Below are 22,666 nucleotides of genomic sequence, written 5' to 3'. Positions count from 1 at the left end.
TAGTGTTCACCCATCTGATAGACTTATAATTTGGTACAGTAAAATGACAGTCCAGGAGGCAGCACTTCGAAAAAATAATAATTTATGTTATTCTTAGAAGTTTTAAAGGCAGATGTATGGATACAAGCCCACTGTGTATGCACCTATATCAACATGTTCCTGCACACAAATTTGTATGGACACATACCATTATCATAATTGTACAAAACTCTGATCTGCACACACAAATTGCCATTTGACTACCCGTTAAATTGTAGAATTCGTAACTAGAATTGGAAGTCTAAGCATGCAGTGTACATGTGTTTTGATGTTTCAACTTCTGGAATCTGTTCTTTAGATTAAGGTTTAACTAGAAGTTTGTCTCTGCAGTTTGGCCCCCGCAGTTCCCTGCTTACTGACTTGTTTGCTCAGGCTCATAGTGGGGCATAGTGTGGATTCTGACACTGTCCCATCCACAGCAGCCTCTAGGACGGGGTCTTTGCTTTCTACATTCTCATATGCTTGCAAAACAGAAATAGATGGGCCAGTCTTACTCAGAATGAGTTAGTTTCCTGTTCCAATTCTTGCGTAAATGAACATACTCCTATTTTTTTTGTTAGCCATGCGCCTTGCAGCCTTCATTCACTTTCCTTATATGCATGCATTATGAGACAACCTTTAATTACTATATGATCACAGTCCTTTTGTTACTTTTTTCCTGGAGACCTTTGTCTCATTTATGTAGAATAGGTGTTGCTCCCATGAAGCAGCTGCTTGGTATTTTGTTCTCTGTTCACTGTTCATAGGCACTTTATTTACCATGCAGTGTGCTTTTCTTTCTGTTCAACCCTTTAAGTTTTAACAGTGTAAGGCAATAAAAAAGGCTGCTTCACAGGGTCAGACACTTTAACCTGAGATTAACTGTGCTTAAAATGCTTATGTGACAATTGATTAATTTATGGATCAGTTAATTACATTACACATTTTGAAAGATCATTGTGTTTGTGTATAAAAAAGTCTGACTAGCTTTAGGCCATACCTCTGTTTCAGTACAAATATCTTGAAAGAAGCAATGTATGAAATATTGTGCTTGAAGTATAAATAAGACTAGGTTAGTAGAGGTCATTAACGTGGTATAAGGCAAGATCTTTTTTTGTGAGAAAACTTTCTATTTCTTTTTTTGTGATGTACTTTTTTCACAATTATGCAAAATAAATTGTGTGTTTTAAAGGACAGAGAGACAAAGAGATCAGAATGAAGTAGGGCTGGAAATGGAACTGGAGAAGGAAGTGGAGAGTAGTGAAGCCTTAAGAGGAAGCTAGATGTTTTGTAATCATCTATAATACAGCTGAGCGATTAAAAAGTCAGTTAATGTGTCACACATTTTAATGTTAAACGGTATAGTTGAATAAATATTCCCAAGTATCTTTTGGTATTATTTCTCTCAAATATAAGGATCTTAAAAGAAGCAGTAAGTTTACACATAGAATTGTCTTCTGTCAGGGGAGTGACCCATATATCTGAAAATGTCTTGGACCTTTCTGATAGATGATATGATTTGTTTTTTAATGTTCACTGTTCTTTGTTTATATCAAGATGTGTGATCAGAGAGAGGTACCTGTCTCGTGCCCCAGAACAGACAGTTCAAGAGTAGAAACATGCTGGCTATTTCTCAAGACAAGAATTGGAGTAATAATATGGCATCTTTAGTTGTGAAATAAAAGGTGTTCTAAACCCAGATCTGTTTAGTTACTGCTTCGTTTCTAGGGTTCTCAAAATTATTTATTTCGACATACTTCTCAGTCATTGGGTCCTCACTCTTCTTTGCCTTTGATTCAAACATGCTACGTGCATCAACAGTGTAAAGAAAACTTTTTCTTGATCTCAATTCACAGTCTGTATCCAGATTTGATCTGCTCAGCAGCAGCCCAAAGCTGCAGTTGTGATTAAAATTGTTGGCTTCAGTGTGGACTGTGGTGAGAGCAGACAAGAGTATTCAGGGAGTTTTAATTATGAGAGTCTAGCAAATCCTTACCAAACATGTATGAACACATTTTTCAAAGGCTTTTTCAGTCTGGCAGAATGTCAGTAAATTTCACAAACTGCAGAATAACATTTTCTTTACATAGGGAAAAGTTGTTTTCTAGCCTCTGGGTTTCTAGCCAGGGAAGAACAACAGGAGTATGTAGAGAAGTGAGATTATTTTATCATATGAATATCAACCAGTTTGTTAATAATGTAGTACTGTGCTGGCATGTGATTTCTAACTTTTATTTTCTTTCTGGCTTCATTAAATTACTTGCAACAAAAATGAAAAGCAAACTCTAATTTGTTTTATGATCTGACTTGGTGTTTATTTATGACTACCCTGGTCATCCACAAGTCTTTGCTCCGAAGTGTAAGGTCACTAGAACCTCTTAAATAAATGCATCAAAGCTTAAAAAACCCCACATTATCCTGTAACTTTTCTCTGGGACACTTCTGGACCTTTACATCTGGGGAGAAAAAGAAAAAAAAAATAGCCTGAGGAAAAAATTTCAGTCCAGATGGTTAAAGTTTGGCAAAATTATAAGCAACTGAGAAGTCAGACCTATAATGCTATGTGTCATGCAGACTTGATAATAGGCAAATGTTAAAAGCATTGCAAATATGTTGTAAGTGGTAATTTGTTTTCCTACTCTGTTTTGGAGCATCAAAGTAGAAGCAGTTAAAATAAGATATAATAGATTAATCCTAATTTTAAGAAAGTGTGTCTAATGATGGTTACTGCCTTGTCCTTTAAAGATATTTGGAAAAAATGAAGACAGCTTTAATCACAAAAGAAACTTTTTCCTAGTATAATATACAGAACATAAACCCACTTCTAATACCAAAGTTCTCTTCAAGTATATTTTGGGATTGATTATAAAAACTTGATGTAATGTAATCAGGGAGCATTAACAGTGTGAATATGTTGAGGATGACTACTTCAGCATTACTTGTCACACGCTTTCAAAATGACTCTAATGTTTTCATGTTCTCTATTTCCACATAAGCTTACTTTGTACCTCCAGCAAAGCTTCCACAAGTGGAAGGAGCAGTAGTCCTCTGTTTGTGTACAGAGTAATTCTGTTTGTGTACAGAGTAATGCTACAGAGCTGTTAAGTAGTACTATGAAGTAAGGGAATTTCATACTTCATCATCATGTCAGCAATACACTGTAGTTAGGACAGAACAACTCCTGGCATAGGTAATGATGGCATTATTGCCACAGCAACACTGAGCCCAGCACTGGGTAATTTAGCTTTTGTCATAAGCAAATCTTGTAGCCACTGCAACATAGACTGAATCTCCTCTCACTTTGTAGTCTGAAGGAGGAAGGCTTAACTGTGTTATCAATAGTTTCAAACGTGCAATCATTCTTTCTTTCATTCCCTAACAATGCCATAATCAGACAGAGAAACAGCATCTTTTGTGGAATGCTATGGCAGAGTCCCTAAATAACAGTTTTCTGCCTTTTAGGAAACATTCTTCAAGATTTTGGAGAGCAAGTAGTTGCAATCAGAAATCAGCCTGCATTCATGTATTGCCATGAGGAGTATCATTAGCCTATGAAACTTGTCTCCACAAAGATTAGTATTAATAAGTGGATGTATTGCTTTATGAAATAGCATATACATTAATAATTCATATTAATAAATCCTCTTCTTATGAGATTGCTCTGAGGAGTGCACTGTGTCAAAGTGATAGTCATTAACTTGGTTCATGTATAGTCTGGGGTGCCAGAAAACCTTTGAGTGATAGCAGGTGTTACTTTCTAAAGAGGGCTTATCATACTGTTTTAAGTGAAGATGATAGTCATGCTATTCTGTTGGCATTGCACCTTCACTGTAAATCCATGAAAAAAATTCTAGCTACAGTTTCTTTAAAGAATTTACTCCTTAGTTGATGTGGTTGGCAGCAACATTGTGAATTTTGTCACAGAGTGAGTAGGTGTGATTTTCCAATCAGGTATGTGAATTAAGGGGGAAAAAATTAACTACGTGGTTATATAATTAAAGACAGCTTAGTAACAGAAGCACATGGAGAGAGTGCAAAGACCCTTAATTTCTTAGCCTTTCAGTATGTGAATCTGCAGCCTTTAACAATTTTAATTATAGTTTGTGTGTGTGTATTATATATTAAATAAAAGTAGGAATGTGGGATTGTGTTAAAGTAGTCATCAGGCTTTTCAAGCCCATTTTCTTTCAATATTGACACTTCTTGCTTGAGTGGGTTGGAAAACTGACAAACATAATGTATGTTGTATAAATAACTGAGCAGTATATCACCATAGTGGAGTGGGCACTCATCCGAGAGCCAAAGCTGCAGCTTCAGCTGGGGGGTCTGCACCATCTACCCCAGTGGTGGCTGATGCCTCCACCCAGACAGAGCTGCTGAAGGCAGAGGCTCCAGTGCAGGCCTCGGGCTGCAGGACGTGCCCACACCTTTCTCCTGGGGCAGGGACAGGCAGCAGACTTGCCTGCAAGACCGTGCCCAGATGGAGGACCTCCTGCAGCAGGTGGCTGAGCTGCAGGAGGTGGCGAGAAGGCTGCGTAACATCAGGGAGGCTGAGAAGGAGCTGACAGCTGGTCCCAAGCGCAGTCTGCAGTAGACTCACAGCCCACAGCCAGGCAGTGAAAAACTCCCCCATGGCCACACACAGAAGGGAGGGGGCCGATAATGCAGAAGAATGGAAGACTGTAACATCAAGGACCTGCAGGAGGAAGAGACTTCCCCCAGAGCCTGAGGTGCCCTTGCAGAACTGCTTTGCCACTCAGCCAGCTGAAGAGGAGAAATCTGTCACATCAGGAAAGATATTGGAGCTGCAAAAGGCAGCCTGATCTGCCTGCTGTGTAACAACTAAGAAAAGGCAGGGGGTGATAGTGGTCGGTGACTCTCTTCTGAGAGGTAGAGGCACCCATCTGCTGACCTGATGCACTCTAGAGAGGTGTGCTGCTTACCAGGGGCTCATATCAGGGATGTAACCAAGAAACTACCTAACCATGTACAGTCCGCTGGCTATTATCCACTGCTGTTGTTTCATGTGGGCACTAGTGATACAGCCAGGAGCAGTCTGAGAAGCTTCAAGAAGAATTGTAGAGCCGTGGGAGCAAAATTACAAGACTGGAGCACAGGCTGTTTTTTCCTCAGTGCTCCCAGTCAAAGGGAGGAGCAGCCAAACCTGGCAAATCAACAGCTGATTGTGGGACTGGTGCCACAGCCAGGGGTTTGGCTACTTAGACCATGGGGCTCTCTCTGAGAACCCTGGTCTGCTGGGGGTGATGGGGTCCACCTGACAGAGAAGGGGAAAAGCACCTTTGGTCACTTGCCAAGCTGGTGAAGAGGGCTTTAAACTAGAGGTGCTGTGGGAGGGAAACCTCAGTCCATCCCACTCCGACCAGTTTGGTACCAGTGCCAGCAACAGATGCCCAGAGCCCGGAGAGGGATCACAGGGCAGCAGCAGAGCACCTGAAGAGCAGCACAAGGGAGTTCCAGCCACTCCAGGCAGCTGAGACAGGTTCATTGGGGGCCCAACTTAAATGCCTCTGTGCAAACACATGTAGCTTGGGGAATAAACAGGAGTTAGAGATGTGCACACACCTGCAGGGGAAGGGTCTTACTGGCATCACAGAGACATGGTGGGATGACTCTTATCACTGGAGTCTTGGGATGGAAGGACACAAGCTCTTTGGGAAGGACAGGCAGGGGAAAAGAGGAGGGGATATCACCCTCCATGTCAGCAACCAGCTGGAGTGCATGGAGCTCCATCTGGGGATGGATGGGTAGCCAACCAAGAGCTTATGGGTCAGGATTAAAGGGAGGACAGGAACAGGTGACATTATAGTGGGGGTCTGCTACAGGCCACCTGAGTAGGAAGACCAAGTGGATGAGACCCTCTATAGACAGGTAGGAGCCGCTTCATGTTCACAAGCCCTGGTCCTCATGGGGGACTTCAGCCACCCTGACATCTGTTGGAGGAACAACATACCAGGACCTAGGCAGTCCAGGAGGTTCTTGGAATGTGTGACTGGTAACTTCCTTCTCCAAGTGACAGGGGAGCCAGTAGGGACAGGTGCCATGCTGGACTATGTTCTCACCAACAAGGAGGGGCTGGTGGGGAATATGAAGCTCAAGGGAAGCCTTGACTGCGGTGACCATGAAATGGTGGAGTTCCAGATCCTTAGGGCAGCAAGGAGGATGCACAGCAAGATCACTAACCTGAACTTCGGGAGAGCTGACTTTGGCCTCTTCAGGGAGCTGCTTGGTAGAGTACCATGGGATGGAGCCCGGGAGGAGGAAAGCTGGTTAATATTCAAGGATCCCTACCTCCAAGCTCAGCAGCGATGTGTCTCAGCAAAGAGGAAGTCAGGCAAAAACACCAGGAGACCTGCATGGATGAACAAGGAGCTCCTGGACAAAATAAGGAAGCCTGCAGGGTGTGGAAGCAAGAACAGGTAGCCTGGAAGAATTCAGAGAAACTGTCCAAGCAGCCACAGACCAGGTTAGGAAAGCCGAAGCACTAATAGAATAAGCTGGCCAGGGACATAAAGGGCAACAAGAAACTCTTTTATAGGTATGTCAGTGCTAAAAGGAAGACTGGGGAAAACATGGGCCCTTTCCAGAAGGATACAGCAGACCTTCTTTGTCAGGACATGGAGGATGCTGAGGTACTCAATGACTTCACCTCAGTCTTCACCAGCAAATGCTCCAGCCACACAGCCCAAGTCTCAGAAGGCAAATGCAGTGTCTGGGAGAATAAAGGACTGCCCACTGTAGGGGGAGATCATGTTTGAGACCATCTGAGGAACTTGAAGGTGCACAAGTCCATGGGACCTGATGAGATGCATCTGCGGGTCCTGAGGGAACGGGCACATGAAGTGGCTGAGCCCCTATCCATCACATTTGAGAAGCCGTGGTAGTTGAGAGAAGTCCCCATGGACTGGAAGAAGGTAAAAATTTTTAAAAACAGAAATAAGGAAGACCCAGGGAACTACAGTCTATTAAGTCTCACCTCCTAGCAAGATCATGGGGCAGATCCTCCTGGAAACCCTGTGAAGGCACGCAGAAAATAAGGAAGTGATTGGTGGCAGCCAGCATGGGCTTCACAAAGGGCAAGTTGTGCCTGGCAAATTTGGTGGCCTTCTGTGATGGGGTTGCAGCATTGACAGATGAGGGAAGAGTGACGGACATTATCTACCTGGGCTTGTGCAAAGCTTTTGATACTGTCCCACATGACATCCTTGTCTCTAAACTGGAGAGACATGGGTTTGGCAGGAGGACCACTGAATGGATAAAGAATTGTCTGGATGGTCACACTCAAAGAGTTGTGGTCAACAGCTCAATGTCAGGAAGAGACCAGTGACAAGTGACGTTCCTTAGTGGCTCGTACTGGGTCCAGTGCTATTCATCGTCTTTGCTGGCGACACGGACAGTGGGATCAAGTGCACCTTCAACAAGTTTGCCGACAACACCAAGCTGTGTGGTGCAGTCAACATGCTGGAGGGAAGCGATGCCATTCAGAGGACCCTTGGCAGGCTGGGGAGCTGGGCCCATGCAAACCTCATGAAGTTGGACAAGGCCAAGTGCAAGGTCCTGCACCTGCGCTGCACCAGTCCCCAGAACCAATATGGCCTGGGCAGAGAATGGATTGGGAGCAGCCCTGAGGAGAAGGCCCTGGGGATGCTGGTGATGAAAAGTTCAACATGAGCTGGCAACACGCGCTTGCAGCCCAGAAAGCCAACTGTATCCTGGGCTGCATCAAAAGAAGCGTGGCCAGCAGGTCGAGGGAGGTGATTCTCCCACTCTGCTCTGCACTGGTGAGACCCCTCCTGGAGCACTGCGTTCAGGTCTGGGGTCCCCAGCATAAGAAGCACGTGGGCCTGTTGCAACAAGTCCAGAAAGAAGTGGGCCATGAAGATGATCAGCGGCTGGAGCACCTCTCCTATGAAGACAGGCTGAGAGAGTTGGGGTTGTTCAGCCTGGAGAAGAGAAGGCTCTGGGCAGACCTTATAGTATACTTGCAGGGGGCTTATAAGAAAGATGGGGACAGACTTTTCAGTAGGGCCTGCAGTGACAGGGCAAGGGGTAACAGCTTTAAACTGGAAGAGGGTGGGTTTAGATTAGATGTTAGGAGGAAATTGTTCACTGTGAGGGTGGTGAGGCACTGGCACAGGTTGCTCAGAGAAGCTGTGGCTGCCCCATCCCTGGAAGTGTTCAAGGCCAGGCTGGATGGGGCTGTGAGCAACCTGTTCTGGTGGCTCATGTCCATGGCAGGGGGCTTGGAACTAGATGATCTTTAATGTCCCTTCCAACAGAAACCATTCTATGATAGAAACTTCTTTATTATCATTCTGTTACCAGCAGTCTTTAAACTGCTCACTAGCAATTCAGACCGTTGTCTTCATAATCATACTAATGCTGGTTCTTTGTTTTCCAGGATTTTCTTTGTATGTTGTTGGAAGACATCCCTGAACAACAGAAGTAAGTGAGAACCAGGCTAGAAAAATCAAAGAATAAAGTAGAAATGAAATTTAAGTATCAGCCTTGCTATCCAGAAATAGTAGGATTTCTTTAATACTTTTCTGCTTGTTTTTTTCAAGTGTGCGTGTGTATCTTTCTCTGAAAATTCTCATACATACATACATACACAAAAAATATGAGACCTACCCCATGCTCCATCCCCAAGCAGTGCCTCTAGCTTGCATGTTAGGGCACCAGTGGGGTCCCTGTGCTCACTATGTGATGTGAAGTGCCAGGCACAGCTGCAGGCTCAAATTAATCTGTGATTCTCCTGTCAGCTGCATTCAGCACATGGCACCTTAGGGCAAGGAGGCCAGAGCTTTGTTGTGGATCTGGGAAACTGGAGAAGATGAATTTTTTTCTCAAGCGCTAGTCTGGTACCATCCCCTCCCTGTCATACAATGTGCCAAACAGGGAAGGATGGAAAATACTCATGGAAATCCAGTGTTAATTGCCTGACATGTCCTTCAAAATCCTCCTACATGTAACTGTGACTGGTTGAAGATGATACATTTAGTCCTTAGCAGAGCTTTGAATCTATACCTGATTATCTGTTGGTTTGTTCTGTGCTACTACAGACTGTGCTACAAACACAGTTTTTTTTGTAGTGGAGCTTTGCATATTATAATTGTTAAAAATAATGTATTCACCTGAAAAATGCAATTTTAGGGAGTAGGATTCCCCAAGTCTTCATAAATCTGAGTGAGCAGTTTGAGAAAAAAGAAGATATTCATAGAAGTCAAATGTATTGGGGTTTTTAGTGAAATACTTCTGTTCTTAGGGTGTGAGGGACAGAGAAGCTAGTTGTCATTGAGATAATGTGTTTTGTGGCATCGTGAGTTTAGTCTCAGTGGTGTTACATTTTCCAGTGATGTACCATAAGATGATACTTTGTTTGTATCATTAGGTACGGCTTTCCAGCCCAAATATAATCAGGAATATTAAATGGAATATGGGAAAGTGTTTCATTTAATGGCATGATTATATATTGATTTGTTAATGGAATCTGTTTTCCTTCCTTTTTTTATTTGTGTTTCTCTGTAGTCCAGTCCCAATGCAAAATGTTATTTGAATAAGCATATGATTTTTTTCTGCCTAGAAACATGCCAAAATGTTTAAACTTCCAACTAATGCAAAAAGAAGTATTTCTTGCATCACACAGAGTGTATGAACATAATTTTAGATCTGTGGTAATTCATTTTACAATCAGACATATAGCATATCTGAACTTACCTACTGCCAAAATTACTTTGGGTGCAAATATCAATAGCAATGCCAAGAATCATAGAAAATCTGGATATACAGAAAGCCTTTATTTCTTATCTGCTACAAAGACGTTTTTTCATTCTTGAATGTATTCTGTTGTTAGTACAGAAATACTAGCCTGAGGTAAAAACAAAGGGAGGAAGGATAAAACTGGAATATTTTTAGAGATCATCTGCTGTTGAGTGATTTTTTTGCACAAAATTTGTTTTAGGAATGAAGTGCATTTTAAGATGAGAGCAACAAAATTCTTCATAGTACACAAAACCTCCCAGACTTGTGCAGTTCTGTCAAGTAAAATTTTAATGGTTAAACTCAATGCTTCTTACTTGAAAAATATTAAGTATTCTAAAATACTGAAGTTTGTAATGGAGGCTGGACTTAATAATGAAAAAAAAAAAAGGAAGAAAAAAATTATTAGTAGGGAATCAAGACAAATTCTGCCCTCAGCTGTGGTAACAAAGGCAAACTACTGTAGCTAGGTGTAGAATTTGGCTTATGGGAGACTTCAGTCATGAGAATTGGATTAATATTTACAGAAAGCCATCATACAACAGTGTGGAATTTTTCTGTAAGTATGACATCACAATAATACAACATTAGCTTTCTGCTATTGGATACAGCAGACTATATCTAAGATTCTCACTCTTTGAGTACTTAATTCCTTTAGTTTTTAGTTGCAGGAGATTTTTTAGTAATTCACAGTGATAAGCAGTGCCAAGATGGATGTGGACTTTACTTCTTAAGTGGCAGTCATTGTTTTTTGCTGCTTTCTGTACTCAGAGGGTGATTAAATGCCTGGTTTATAGGGCTACTTCACTTGCTGCACTGACTCAGTATTAATGGCATGTTAGCTGTAGGAATCCATTCTGCAAGGCAGGATCCTCCTGTTTCTGGAGACAGAGGCTGAATACGGACACCAGACAGGCCTAGCACTACCTTCTGGTCCTTTAGAATTTCCTGACTTGCCCTTAAGAAACATTATTTCTGTATGTGAAGGGCTAACGGCAAGAAGGACAAGCAAATACCTATCATTATCCTCTGTTATTCAAAGCCCTTTAAAATATAACATTCACTGGCTATAGTCTTACATTATCTTGGCCTTTCTTTAGAAAATCTACAATACTTCCCACCTGTCTGAGGCATCTTATTTCCTGATCTATAATTTGGAACTTCCCTATATTAAAAAAAACCCAAACCTAAACCAAACAACAACAAAAAAGCCTCGTATGTGTCTGTATGTCACAGTGCACTAGACCTGATAAAACTCCCAGTGGCTCTGTTCTCCTCGAGGCTTAAACCCATAGTCTTTGCTGTAAACTGATTCTCTCCACATCTGCCCAACATGTGAGCACTGCAAAGACTCGTGTTTTTAAGTCTGTGTAATATAGGGTGAGTTTTGCCAGCCTCAGATAAATCAGAGTTGCATCTGTTTGTGCTCTTTACAACTGCAGATTTTTTTGAGCAGGTCAGTCCTGTTCTTTGGGGTTTTCTGATAGTATTCTTTTTTATTTAATTGCACTCAATAAAATAAATAAGTGTACTAATAAAGCTATGGTTTTAATACTACACGATAGACAAAGGAAGGCTTGCGTTACAGCTCTTCTATTTGTACTGTTAATTACCGAGGCTTACTAACCATGTTGGATGTCTTCATAAACTGTCAGTTAAGTACTAAATCAGTGTGAAAGTAATGCTGCAGCTTCAAACTATGCAGCTATAGAGGTATATGTCTCTTTCATATTTGCTTTCTTTGTTACTCACATTGTCACGGATGTGATGTTGATTGAGACAAACAGCTGGTAGGCACCTAACTCCCAAAGCAGATCACTGGCAAACATTTTTTCCCAGTGGTTTTGATTCCTGCATTTTTTTTTAAGCCAGAATGTATATGCTGGACAAAACCCAAAGGAAATCTTATCTGCAGGAAGCTATGGCTAGCTGACAGAATCACTCATCAGGCACTACTACTTGATTTGCTCTAACTATGCCTCCGTATTTAGCTGGAGTGGCTTACTTTGAAAATGACTGATGTGACGAATGTGTATATCCAGATGAAGCAGATATGCTTATTGAAGTATTTTTAGTTGGATATAGCAGACTTAATCCTTTTTATAAAGAAAAAAAAAAAAAGAAAAAAAATTGCATATGTTCATGTGCACTGTTCATTTGCTGCAACATCTTATTCTAAAAGTGGTTTCTTCTTGATTGAGGAATTAAGTAGGTTTGTGTTAGTTTGTAGAGTGCCTTGGAGCCTTGTGCAATGAAAACGATATATAGACATCTTTGACAGTGCTAATTTTCAAATTATCATTAATGTTAGTATTTTACAGACATGGCTCTGAAGCATTGAATCTTGCCATGAACAGTACATATGCACGTTAGGTGATCATTCCTAGGCTGATCAGCTTATTGTCTAAACAAACAGACAAGGGATAAGATAATGGATGTAACTGCATTCTCATTTTACAGGACGGAACTGTAGTACAAAGCTAATGAAGAGCCTGCCCAGCCTTCTAAGAGTTCTGTTAATAGTGCCAGTCAACTGAACTCAGATCTCACAGTCCAATACAGTGCCTTAAGCAGAAGGCCATTCAGAAAAACACACACACACCAGATTTAAGTCCTTACAGCTGCTTAATTGCAACATGAGCAGGTGGAAAGTGCGTTTCTGAATATGGATGCTTTACTGAACTGCAGCCCCTAGAAATATCAGGCCCTGTGTCCTTTCTCTAGGACATTTATTTTGACATAGCAGTCTGTTTGTGATCTATTTTGGGGACTTGATCTGAAGACCAATAAGTTCATGGAAGCCTTTCCAAGGACTTCACAGTTCCCTATTGACTCTCAACACAGTCAGTCTATCTTTGCGATAGCCTGCATATTACTAATAGACTGGGAGGGAAAGAGGGAATGGCTGTCAACTGCTAAAACAAATTGCTTTTTTTGATGGGTGCCAACAAGAATGTCTTAAGTTGGAAAGAAAAAAGAAAAAAAAGGTGTGTGCAAGTACAAAGAGGACTACATATAGGCACATGACCGGTGTTTACCTGAAACTGAGGGTGCTGCAGGCAAAGAAATAGTAGTGTTTTGTCTTTGCCTTTGAGAAGATGAGCAACTTACTAGTGGTGTTTCTGCCTGAATTAGTATGGTGTCAAAACAGTGCAATTCCCTTCACTGGCCTAAGCCCATTTCAAAGCCAGTGTTTTGAAATGACCTGTTGTTGGCTTTAAAAGAAATAGAGGGTATATTAAAAAAAGGCTATACACAGCAAATGTAGCATAGGTTATTTGCATAGATATTTTTTCTTTTCTGAGGAAATCTCACACTTAAAGTTTAGTTTCAGGGGGCAGGGGTAGGGAAGGACAAACTGGAATTGTAAGACTGTGGTTCTTATCCCTAAGTAAAACAAATTAAATGCACAAGTAAGGGTGTTTTTTCCTAGCTGCTAGCATTGGAACACTGAGATGTATTGGTTTTGATTGATGCAATAACAAAAAAAAAATGTTACTCTGATTATTCTGCTTGAGGCAGAATAAATGGAATGATCCACCTGATCTACCCTTGACTATGCAAAATTTGTGTGTCCGGTTTTCAGTTAGTCCTGTATGTGCTTTCCTGTAGTAAACAGACAAGAAATAAGAACTCCAGAAAAAAGTCATCCTGAGGAGGTGAATTGGCTTACTGTTGGGAAATACCCTTTCTCTACATTCCCTGTGGAATGGACTCAGCTAACTAACTTAGAATAGACACCAATTTTTAGAGCACTGTGGTACGGTGAAGCTAAATATAAGCCTGAAAAATACAGCAATCAAATGCTCTAAATATAATAACTTTGCACAAATAACAAGGTGTTACTAAGAGCTGACCAAATCTGGATGCTTAGTAATTCATTTGAATGTAGAACACATTAAAAACGTGACATACATGTTCAGTTACATATATATATATATATATATATATATATACACACACATATTTATATACACACATATATATAGTGATCAGACATGCAGCGTTTCCTGAAAATTCATAATCCTGGCCATGTAGAAATGCTTCTGTTTGACTGCTGCAATCATTTGAACAAGATGATCAGAGGGAAATTTTTGTTTGTCTGTGATAGTCTGTGATCTCGTAATGTTACAGGAAGTGCTCTGACACTTCACATTTAGTGATTAGGAAGTTTTCTTTTTCTCTATGGGAATTGTTCTTCCTTCTGGGACTTTTAAAGTCATCTCAGCCAGGCTGGTATGTCATCTCTTTCTTATAAAGACACTGTTGAAGTGAAGTTTAGACATAAATTACCTGAGCTATCGTAATACATTACCAGCGGCAAACAGACCAGAGCTGTTTCTGCATGAAGGCTCCTTGTCCTGCACTACAAGATGTAACTGATCAAAAGCTGAAGAAAACTATTAATAGAAAATGAAAGCATGTATAAATGGCTTTATTGTCATTGTAATTTGAATGTTCTTTTTGTTTAATTTGTAGCTTCTTCTAATTTTCAGTATGATGCTATAACCTGTGTATGCAAGCATATCTTAGTAGCTGAATGACATAAGGCACCACTGTAAGGCAAGACTTTCTTATATTTAAGGCACTTGGAGTCTGTTTTTTGTCTTTGTTACAAAATCCCTATGTATGTTGGACAAGCTTATTGAATGGATTACTTGTTTCTTGCATACACTTTTGAACAATTGCTCAGTAAGAAGCCTGACTCTATTTTGATCAGATTCTCCCACCCCTAACTCACATTGGCAGCATTTTTTTCTCTTAGGTAGACCTGCTCACTAATAGACTTCCTCCAGAATACTGCTCAGTGTAAGTAGGGATGGCAGATCTCCCACCACAGTGTTGTAGAGTAGAGGCTGTAGCTGTTAATTCTACCTCAAAGGAATGCTAGCACATAGTTCTGCTTGGAGATGGAGGGTGGATTTTTCATCATGGATTCAACAAGGATAAGAATATCTAACTCAGGATGTAAGCCATGTCTGGAAAAGTGCTGTTGGTACATCTGTTAATATTAGTAATTTAAATCGCTGGTCATTCCAAATAAAACTAAAGTAAGTTAAGTAAATGTAATAACTATGATCAATAAACACAGAGAAATTTTTACTCTGTGTTCCACGGTCATCCACTAACATATACTTTGGAGACTCCATAAGCTCTCTAAGCCTTAGTTTTCCCATTTGCATGTCTGGCATAACAGTGATTGATCTCTCTCCCATTGGCGTAGTGAAAGGTAGTATTTAAAGGTGTTTAAAAATGGTTCAGTAAAAATGACTGATGTATTCATTAAAAATCCTTCTTAGTCACTGGTACAGTCCATAAATCAACCTCCTTTAGGGTCAGACTTTTGAGTACAAATTTGTCAGGGGTTGGGGGGAAAAAAGGCAACTTCTATGTTACGTAATTCAAATAAAAATTGTATTGGGTTGCTTACCTTCCTGTTTCAGAGCTTTGAAATGGGTGTTCTTTCCATGAATGCTGGTTTGGTTATGTGTCTAGATTACACATGTGAAGGTAGCTACAAGTATTAGAATGAGTCTTCCCGAGGCATTACCATGCACATCTGTTCCACTTCTTAGAACGTTTACCGTCAAGTTCCTTTTTTCAGTACTGGCATCCTGCAAGGACAGTGTGACTTTTTAAATTTTTTTTTTTTTTAATTGGCTTCCCTGCAAGTTGGGAAGACTTCAACCAGAGTTGAAGTAAATGCAACAGAAGCTGCTTACAAAGTAAAAGAGGAAATAGAACTGAATTTGCAAATACTTGTGCCTGTAGTTATTTCAGTCCCACACATCTTGATCATGAAAAACTGTTCCTTTTGTCGGGGCTGCAGACTATTCTGTGACTTTACTGTGAATATTATCAGGATATAAAGAAAGTGCGTAAAAGATGAAACTAACATGTATTAGATACTTGGTGACTTTGAGGATTAATAGCCATCAGTGCCTTTTAAGAACAAAAAGTTTAAGGAAGTTGTATTTAGTTTCATTTTCTTTAGTATTTTATATTTACATTTAAGCTGCTTCTGAAATAAAATATTGGGTATGAATGTCTGCAGCTAAATTTACTTGGGGGTTGATTTTTTTTTCTGTAAAGAAACAAAGATGCACTCAATAAGTGGGGCATCTGTTCATCCTTTACATGTTTCATAAATGCATTTTACTGTCTTACACTTTCTTTGTCAATCCTCATAAGCACTGAATTTATCATTTGAGTTTTAAGCACACAAAACGTAATCTGTTTTCGATTTGCTTATATCACCTCTGATGATTCATTAAAAAAAACCAAGAATGTAGTACCACTGCACTACAACCAGTACTTGGATTTCAGGGTTTTGTTCAGCTTCTAAAGGTTAATTTTTATGTGGAAAAATTGGTGGTTTTTTGTGTGCCTTCTAATTTATTTTTAAATTTTTTATTTATTTTTAAGATCTGGGTTAACTGTAGAAAGTATCATCCAGAATTGGCTTGACACTCCCGGAATACCAAAGGTAAACGCAAACTACTAGTTCCCAGTTCCTTCTGCAGTCTTGTATTTCTCACTACATTATATGTTATTTAAATAATTACCTGACCTTATAAATGGTATGGTTTTAAATAAACAGTTTTGACGATGACTGTTTTCCACATCTTTATATGGGTTTAGCTTTTATTGTTTGCAGGTTTTTGCTTCTACCATTGTCTCAACAAACCTGTAAAAGGGCAAATCTTACAAAACTTATTCTATTGCTTATTAATACTGTAGTCACATGGAAGTATGCTTTACAATATAGTGGTGGACTCTACTAAATGTAAGCAGCGTTGTTCACAGTTGTCAGTATGTGAATTACTGGAAAGCCATACTGACAGCAGTAACTAAATGTTAAATTATTTGTACTTTGATATTTTGTGAATATTGTGACTTGCTCATGAATCTGCTGCATGGGTAACATGTTACATTGGTGTTCCAGCTTTGTTGCAGTTGAGACTGAGCACTATTTTCTGCTTTTAATAGTAAAAGTTTTCATATGAACGTTTTAAATTCTGTGAAGTGAAAATGCTTAGTTGTGTCTGTGCTATGTGGAGGCTGCAATTATATGTTTTGGTCAAAAATTGACATTAACTGATGAAGATACCCCTGTATAAATCATCCTGAAAAACACTTTGACACAAATGAAGTTATTATTATATACTTGGGGCTCAATTTCTAACTGATTTCCCCTAATTTGGCATCTCCTAGGTTGCTTGGGATGTATAGAATCATAGAATAGTTTGGGTTGGAAGGGACATTAAAAATCATCTAGTTCCAACCCCCCTGCCATGGGCAGGGACACCTTCCACTAGACCATGTTGCTCAAAGCCCCATCCAGCCTGGCCTTGAACACTTCCAGGGATGGGGCAGCCACAGCTTCTCTGAGCAACCTGTGCCAGTGCCTCACCACCCTCACAGTGAACAATTTCCTCCTAACATCTAATCTAAACCCACCCTCTTCCAGTTTAAAGCTGTTACCCCTTGCCCTGTCACTGCAGGCCCTACTGAAAAGTCTGTCCCCATCTTTCTTATAAGCCCCCTGCAAGTATACTATAAGGTCTGCCCAGAGCCTTCTCTTCTCCAGGCTGAGCAACCCCAACTCTCTCAGCCTGTCTTCATAGGAGAGGTGCTCCAGCCGCTGATCATCTTCATGGCCCACTTCTTTCTGGACTTGTTGCAACAGGCCCACGTGCTTCTTATGCTGGGGACCCCAGACCTGAACGCAGTGCTCCAGGAGGGGTCTCACCAGTGCAGAGCAGAGTGGGAGAATCACCTCCCTCGACCTGCTGGCCACGCTTCTTTTGATGCAGCCCAGGATACAGTTGGCTTTCTGGGCTGCAAGCGCGTGTTGCCAGCTCATGTTGAACTTTTCATCACCAGCATCCCCAGGGCCTTCTCCTCAGGGCTGCTCCCAATCCATTCTCTGCCCAGGCCATATTGGTTCTGGGGACTGGTGCAGCGCAGGTGCAGGACCTTGCACTTGGCCTTGTCCAACTTCATGAGGTTTGCATGGGCCCAGCTCCCCAGCCTGCCAAGGGTCCTCTGAATGGCATCGCTTCCCTCCAGCATGTTGACTGCACCACACAGCTTGGTGTTGTCGGCAAACTTGTTGAAGGTGCACTTGATCCCACTGTCCGTGTCGCCAGTAAAGATGTTCTCAGTACAGACTCTAGTGCTTACGCAGTGCTTGCATTTGTTTCCAATTTGCATTAGCATCTGAAAAAACCACCACACTTTGAAGGGTTAGAGTAAGTCCTGGTTCGCATGGGCAAAAGTGAAAGTACTGAGACAGCATGGATGAGGCTCTGAGGAGTTAGTATAGTTGTGGGTAGAATTGTCAAAGTAGGTGGAGAGCTCAACAGAGTAAGCAGTGGTCACTGAACTTGAGCTGTACCCAGACGCTGTGGTTGAGCTCTTCCCTTGACAGCTTTAGAGGTGTGCATGTCCATTGTTCTCTGCATGCTGTACAAGGTTCCTTGGGAAGTTTTATCCTGAAATCAAAATGTTCAAAGACTAATATTTGAAGACACTACAAAATCAAGGTGGAGTTTGGGGTTTTTTCTATAAAATTGCTGAAACTATAATTAGCTTTAATTGGAAGAGAGAAAAGGACAGGACAGTAAATATCATTGTGCATCTTGATGTTCAGTCATTTCTTGAAAAGCAGCCTTGATTTTATGCTATGTTTTGAACAAGGTTTTGTTCCTGATAAAAAATTCAATACATTGTAGAACAGCTGGCATAGGGGAGAAATTGGTGTTGCACAGCTGTAGTTGTAAGATGCTGTCTGTCTGAGATGGAAGAGTTTTCTGGCATCATACTTACACATATCTCTTTAAGGATGTGCCTTATTAGTATCCCACAATCAACTCTAAAAATCACAAATAAGGTAGATGGGAGCAGACAAAAACATTGAAAATTGTTTTGATTCTGATGAAAACTGAACTCTGTTTTCCTGACTACCATAAGTTGATCAGAATGAACAGTGAATAGTTTCATTATGCCCTGCAAGTATCTATTGATTGTGTAAGCAAAACATGTATCAAAAATATTTCCACACCCAAGTGGCTTGTTGATAGATCATTGTGAATTTTCTTAAAGACTAGAGATTTCCCTGGTAGTTTGCCTGTTCTGTAGAAACGTGAGCAGGAATGGTGCTGATTTAGTATTCTGCTTCTGAGCTTCAGCATGCTGACCTCTTCCCTCAAGAACAGTTTTGCTGATTTACCCTTGTTGCCTTAGGGAGCTAATTTCCAACTGTAGTTGTTGTAATTCAGTGAATAGGAAACTTTATTTCATTTTTGCTTTATTAAATCCTTTGGGGAGCCCTTATTCCTGACTAAAACTGTAGAGGTTGCTTAGGAGCTCTCAATATGTTTGTATCTATAATCTAAATATGACTGTATTTACTGACTACAGAAGTATAGATGTACTCGTGCGCTGTACAGGAGCTGATACTGAAACCCCCTTTAGAAGTATTTAGATTATCTTTATTTCAGCAAACTATTGACTTGGCTAGTACAACGAATCTGTGTGAAGGCACGTAGACCACTTTCTTACATGCAGGTGAACTACTTGCATCATAAATAGCAACCCAGGAACGCCACAGAACAGACCTACTCTCTCTCACGTGTCGCCAGGTGAGTGGGCTAGGGTGTGTGTAGAGGAAGGTTTCTGACAGTTCCTTTGGGCAAAGTCATACAGTGGAGCCAGCCAGTCAGGCAGTGTGAGCAGTGTGAGGGACAGTGTCTGCTGCAGCTGACTGTCTTTCTTGAGTTCTGGAGCAACTGAAAAGCAGCTGGTGAATCCAAAGATGTCCCAAAGGCAAAGAAGCAGCACCCTGTGCCCTACATAGAAATCAGCAACTTTTACCACTCTTATTTTACGGACATAGTAAATGGAATCCTGTAACACGACAGTTAGTCACTCTTCATTCTGCAGCAGCTACTCTTAGAGGTATTTCTTAGTGCTTTAGTGCATATGTATGAGAAATTACTTGACTGATAATTTAAACATTTCTCAAATTTACAAATACTCTCTGAGACTTCACTGCATTTGGAAAGGAAGCTTCCTTACTGGAGAGACTGTCTTAAGTAATGGGACTGGGAAATACACATCATGCTGTCTATTCTGAAAATTGAGTTAGAATGTGGTTCCTTTATATCTATCCCATATGAGAATTTTTGTATTTTATAGTTACTGTGGGTTTTTCCATGGCATCTTTGTAAAGGTTAATGTTATGAAAAGGGTGTGTGGTAATGCCTGGCCAATTCTTTCTTACATGGAAGAGTGCCACAGCACAGTGGTTGTCTTCAGGCTTGCTGTGCAGGAAGGTTTTCTCACAAGCAAAACAAAAAGGAACAGAAGAGATAAAAAGCAAGCATTTCTGAAATACAAGCTTTCATGAGGATTTTTCTCTGGGAACATGTCATGGTGGTGTTAAATAGGGTGAAGCATATTGTGTTGCTGAAAATATATTTTATCAAATCAAGTAATCTTCATTATAGCAACTTTTCATCATGTGCAAGCAGTGATGACTTAACATCACTAACTTTACTCAATGAGTGAAGCTGGCAAGGAGTAGAATCAGAGGAACAAAACAGGATCTAAAGCTAGAAAACACCTATGAAATCATTTAAGTCCACTTCATCCCTACTGCTGATGATTTGTTCTCTTATGTACAGTTTCTATTGTGTCTTTCAGTCTATGTAATGTTTAATTATAGACTGAAAGACCTTATGTTTCTTGAGGAAGATTGTCTCATTTCTGCACAGACTTGTCTTTCTGTTATATTGCCCAGTTATTCTCACCTGAATTTCTTATTCTACCCTAGATAATTAACCTTTTTTAAAAAATGCTGAGTCTTTCCCCATTTTGAACTGTTACAACAGAGTTGTAACACTCTTAATTGAGTAGACCAATAAACATTAGTCTCTGCATCTCACGAACCCCTACATGTATTTTTTAACTCATTCCAGTTTCACCACCTTTTCTTTTGCCTCTGAAACTGCATTGTTTCATAACATACTATTATTTACTGGTAAACTTGCTATCTTGAATGTTCCTTGCTGTGTATTTCATTTGTTAACTTGTGTTAGGAAAACGAATCTTCTCCAGGTTCATTCTTCAGTTAAAAAAGAAAGGGAGAAAAAAAAAAAGAAAAGAAAAAAAAGGGGTAGTTGGCCTACTCCTTCATGATTTTTAGTTTCCAACAAATATAACAGTGTACTCTACAAGTCTTACGTGATCACATAATTGCAGGCACTAGGATAAACACACCAAACATCCTCTCAAAATTATGAAAAAATTGCAAGAGGTGATAGCACTGCTGTCTCCCTCTCCTAGTCCCTTTTGCTACTTTATCCTTCTGTTAAAGCTTAATTCTTATCCACTGCTCTACCTTAAACAGTATTTCCTGATTAAAGTAAGTACTGCCGACAGGTATGTCAGGGTATGTACAGTTCATACTGTTTATTGCAAGAATGCTACTCCATGCTTTCTTATTCTGAATGAACGTTGGAGTACAGCCTCCTGTTACAATACTAGGAATTTTGCTATTTAAAAATAATTCTTATTTTTTCCTCTCTGTACTGCTTCTTGTTACTGTGGGAAAGGAGTAGTTTAAGCTCTGTCTACTAATATTATGTATAAATAATCTACATTTCTGGAAGTACACAGTTAAAAGAAATCTTCCAGTGGAGAATATTCATTTATTCATAGTATTTTTGTTTGTATATGACTGGCTCTGGGATTGTGCTACTTGAAGAAGAAATAGATTGGAAAGGAAACTCACAGGATAATTATTAAAAAAATTTGAACTGAAATATAATTTGTAAAGGGTTCTGAATCAATGCAAGTAACATTTCTATGGTTTCATAAATTTTAGGAGGACGTTACAGCAGCAGCTGAAGTACTTAGTATGATTTCTGATAGAACAGTTTGTTGAGAACGTTCCTGGCTTTCTCCCTAGTTACAAGTTTTATACATTTCCTGTTTCCTTTTATTAAGACAAAAATACAGATGAAGGGAGAGAATGCATCACAGGGTAGCAGTTATGGTCTCTTACTAACAGTCACATTCAAGTCTTTTTTAAGAGTCCTCTTACTAAATTTCTGAATTATCTTTAGCAGTTGTTCACCCAAGTTTTACAGAGGGTACTAGAAAATTTTTCCAGCAGAAGAATCACTCTAATTGGATCAGAGTATAACTGAAGTCTTCACTTAATTTATGTTAAATTAATATTATGTTATGTTAACACTTAATATTTCTTGTAATTGCTAGTCCTACCTTATCTTGAAATTTTTCTGTCTGGATGTACATAATACCTGCATATTAGTGGATAGTACCACACAGAGAGTAAACAACGGAAATCCTTGTTGTTTGTTGAAGTGTACAGTAAATTTTTAGGCATTGGCAGTGCAAATGACCTGTTAAGTAGGAAAATCTTACTCAAGCTTGTGTTTTGGGGAAAAAAAATGAGAGGGAGGTATGAAGAGGTATAATTTTCTTACTTTATTAAGTAAATTTAACAGTAACTCTGTTAGATTAATTGCAAAGTTGGTATTAAGTATTAGTCACAAGAATAATATGTTGCTGCTCCAATACTGAAGTTTGCTACTTACCCTTCGTTGTTTTTTTATCTGAACATGTAGACTTTTGTATTTTAACATCAATGCAGAGAATATAACTGATTTAATAGTTGAATTCTCTTGAGTTCATATCTGAGAAATAATCTGAAGAAAGTGTATCTGCTGGTTTAAGAAAGGTATTCATTACCTGAAAAGCATACTTCGAAGAATAGGTATTTTCCCTCAAGAAAAATGGTATTTGTTGTAGTATTAGCAAGCTTGCAGTCTGAAAGATG

General features: G+C 40.0%; 1 protein-coding gene across 11 annotated transcripts in view; it reads left to right on the top strand.

Annotated features, from left to right (window-relative positions):
• Positions 1–22,666, top strand: part of LOC121081017 (aminopeptidase O (putative)) — a 204,851-nt gene that overhangs the window by 93,653 nt on the left and 88,532 nt on the right. For 7 of the 11 annotated variants that reach the window (XR_005825563.1, XR_005825564.1, XM_040579584.1 and 4 more), the window contains 2 exons: positions 8,438–8,481; positions 16,222–16,282. Coding sequence is in view for 9 of the 11 variants with exons in the window: in XM_040579584.1 (XP_040435518.1) it covers positions 8,438–8,481; positions 16,222–16,282 (105 nt within the window). In the remaining 2 variants the exon portion in view is untranslated. The remainder of the gene's footprint in view (positions 1–8,437; positions 8,482–16,221; positions 16,283–22,666) is intronic. The other 4 variants (XM_040579586.1, XM_040579590.1, XM_040579589.1 and 1 more) reach the window with 1 other exon arrangement.

This window comes from Falco naumanni, chromosome Z, assembly GCF_017639655.2.
Source record: "Falco naumanni isolate bFalNau1 chromosome Z, bFalNau1.pat, whole genome shotgun sequence".
Lineage (NCBI taxonomy): Eukaryota > Metazoa > Chordata > Aves > Falconiformes > Falconidae > Falco > Falco naumanni.
The sequence above is the reverse complement of the archived record's forward strand: the minus strand, read 5'-3'. Positions and strand labels throughout refer to the sequence as shown.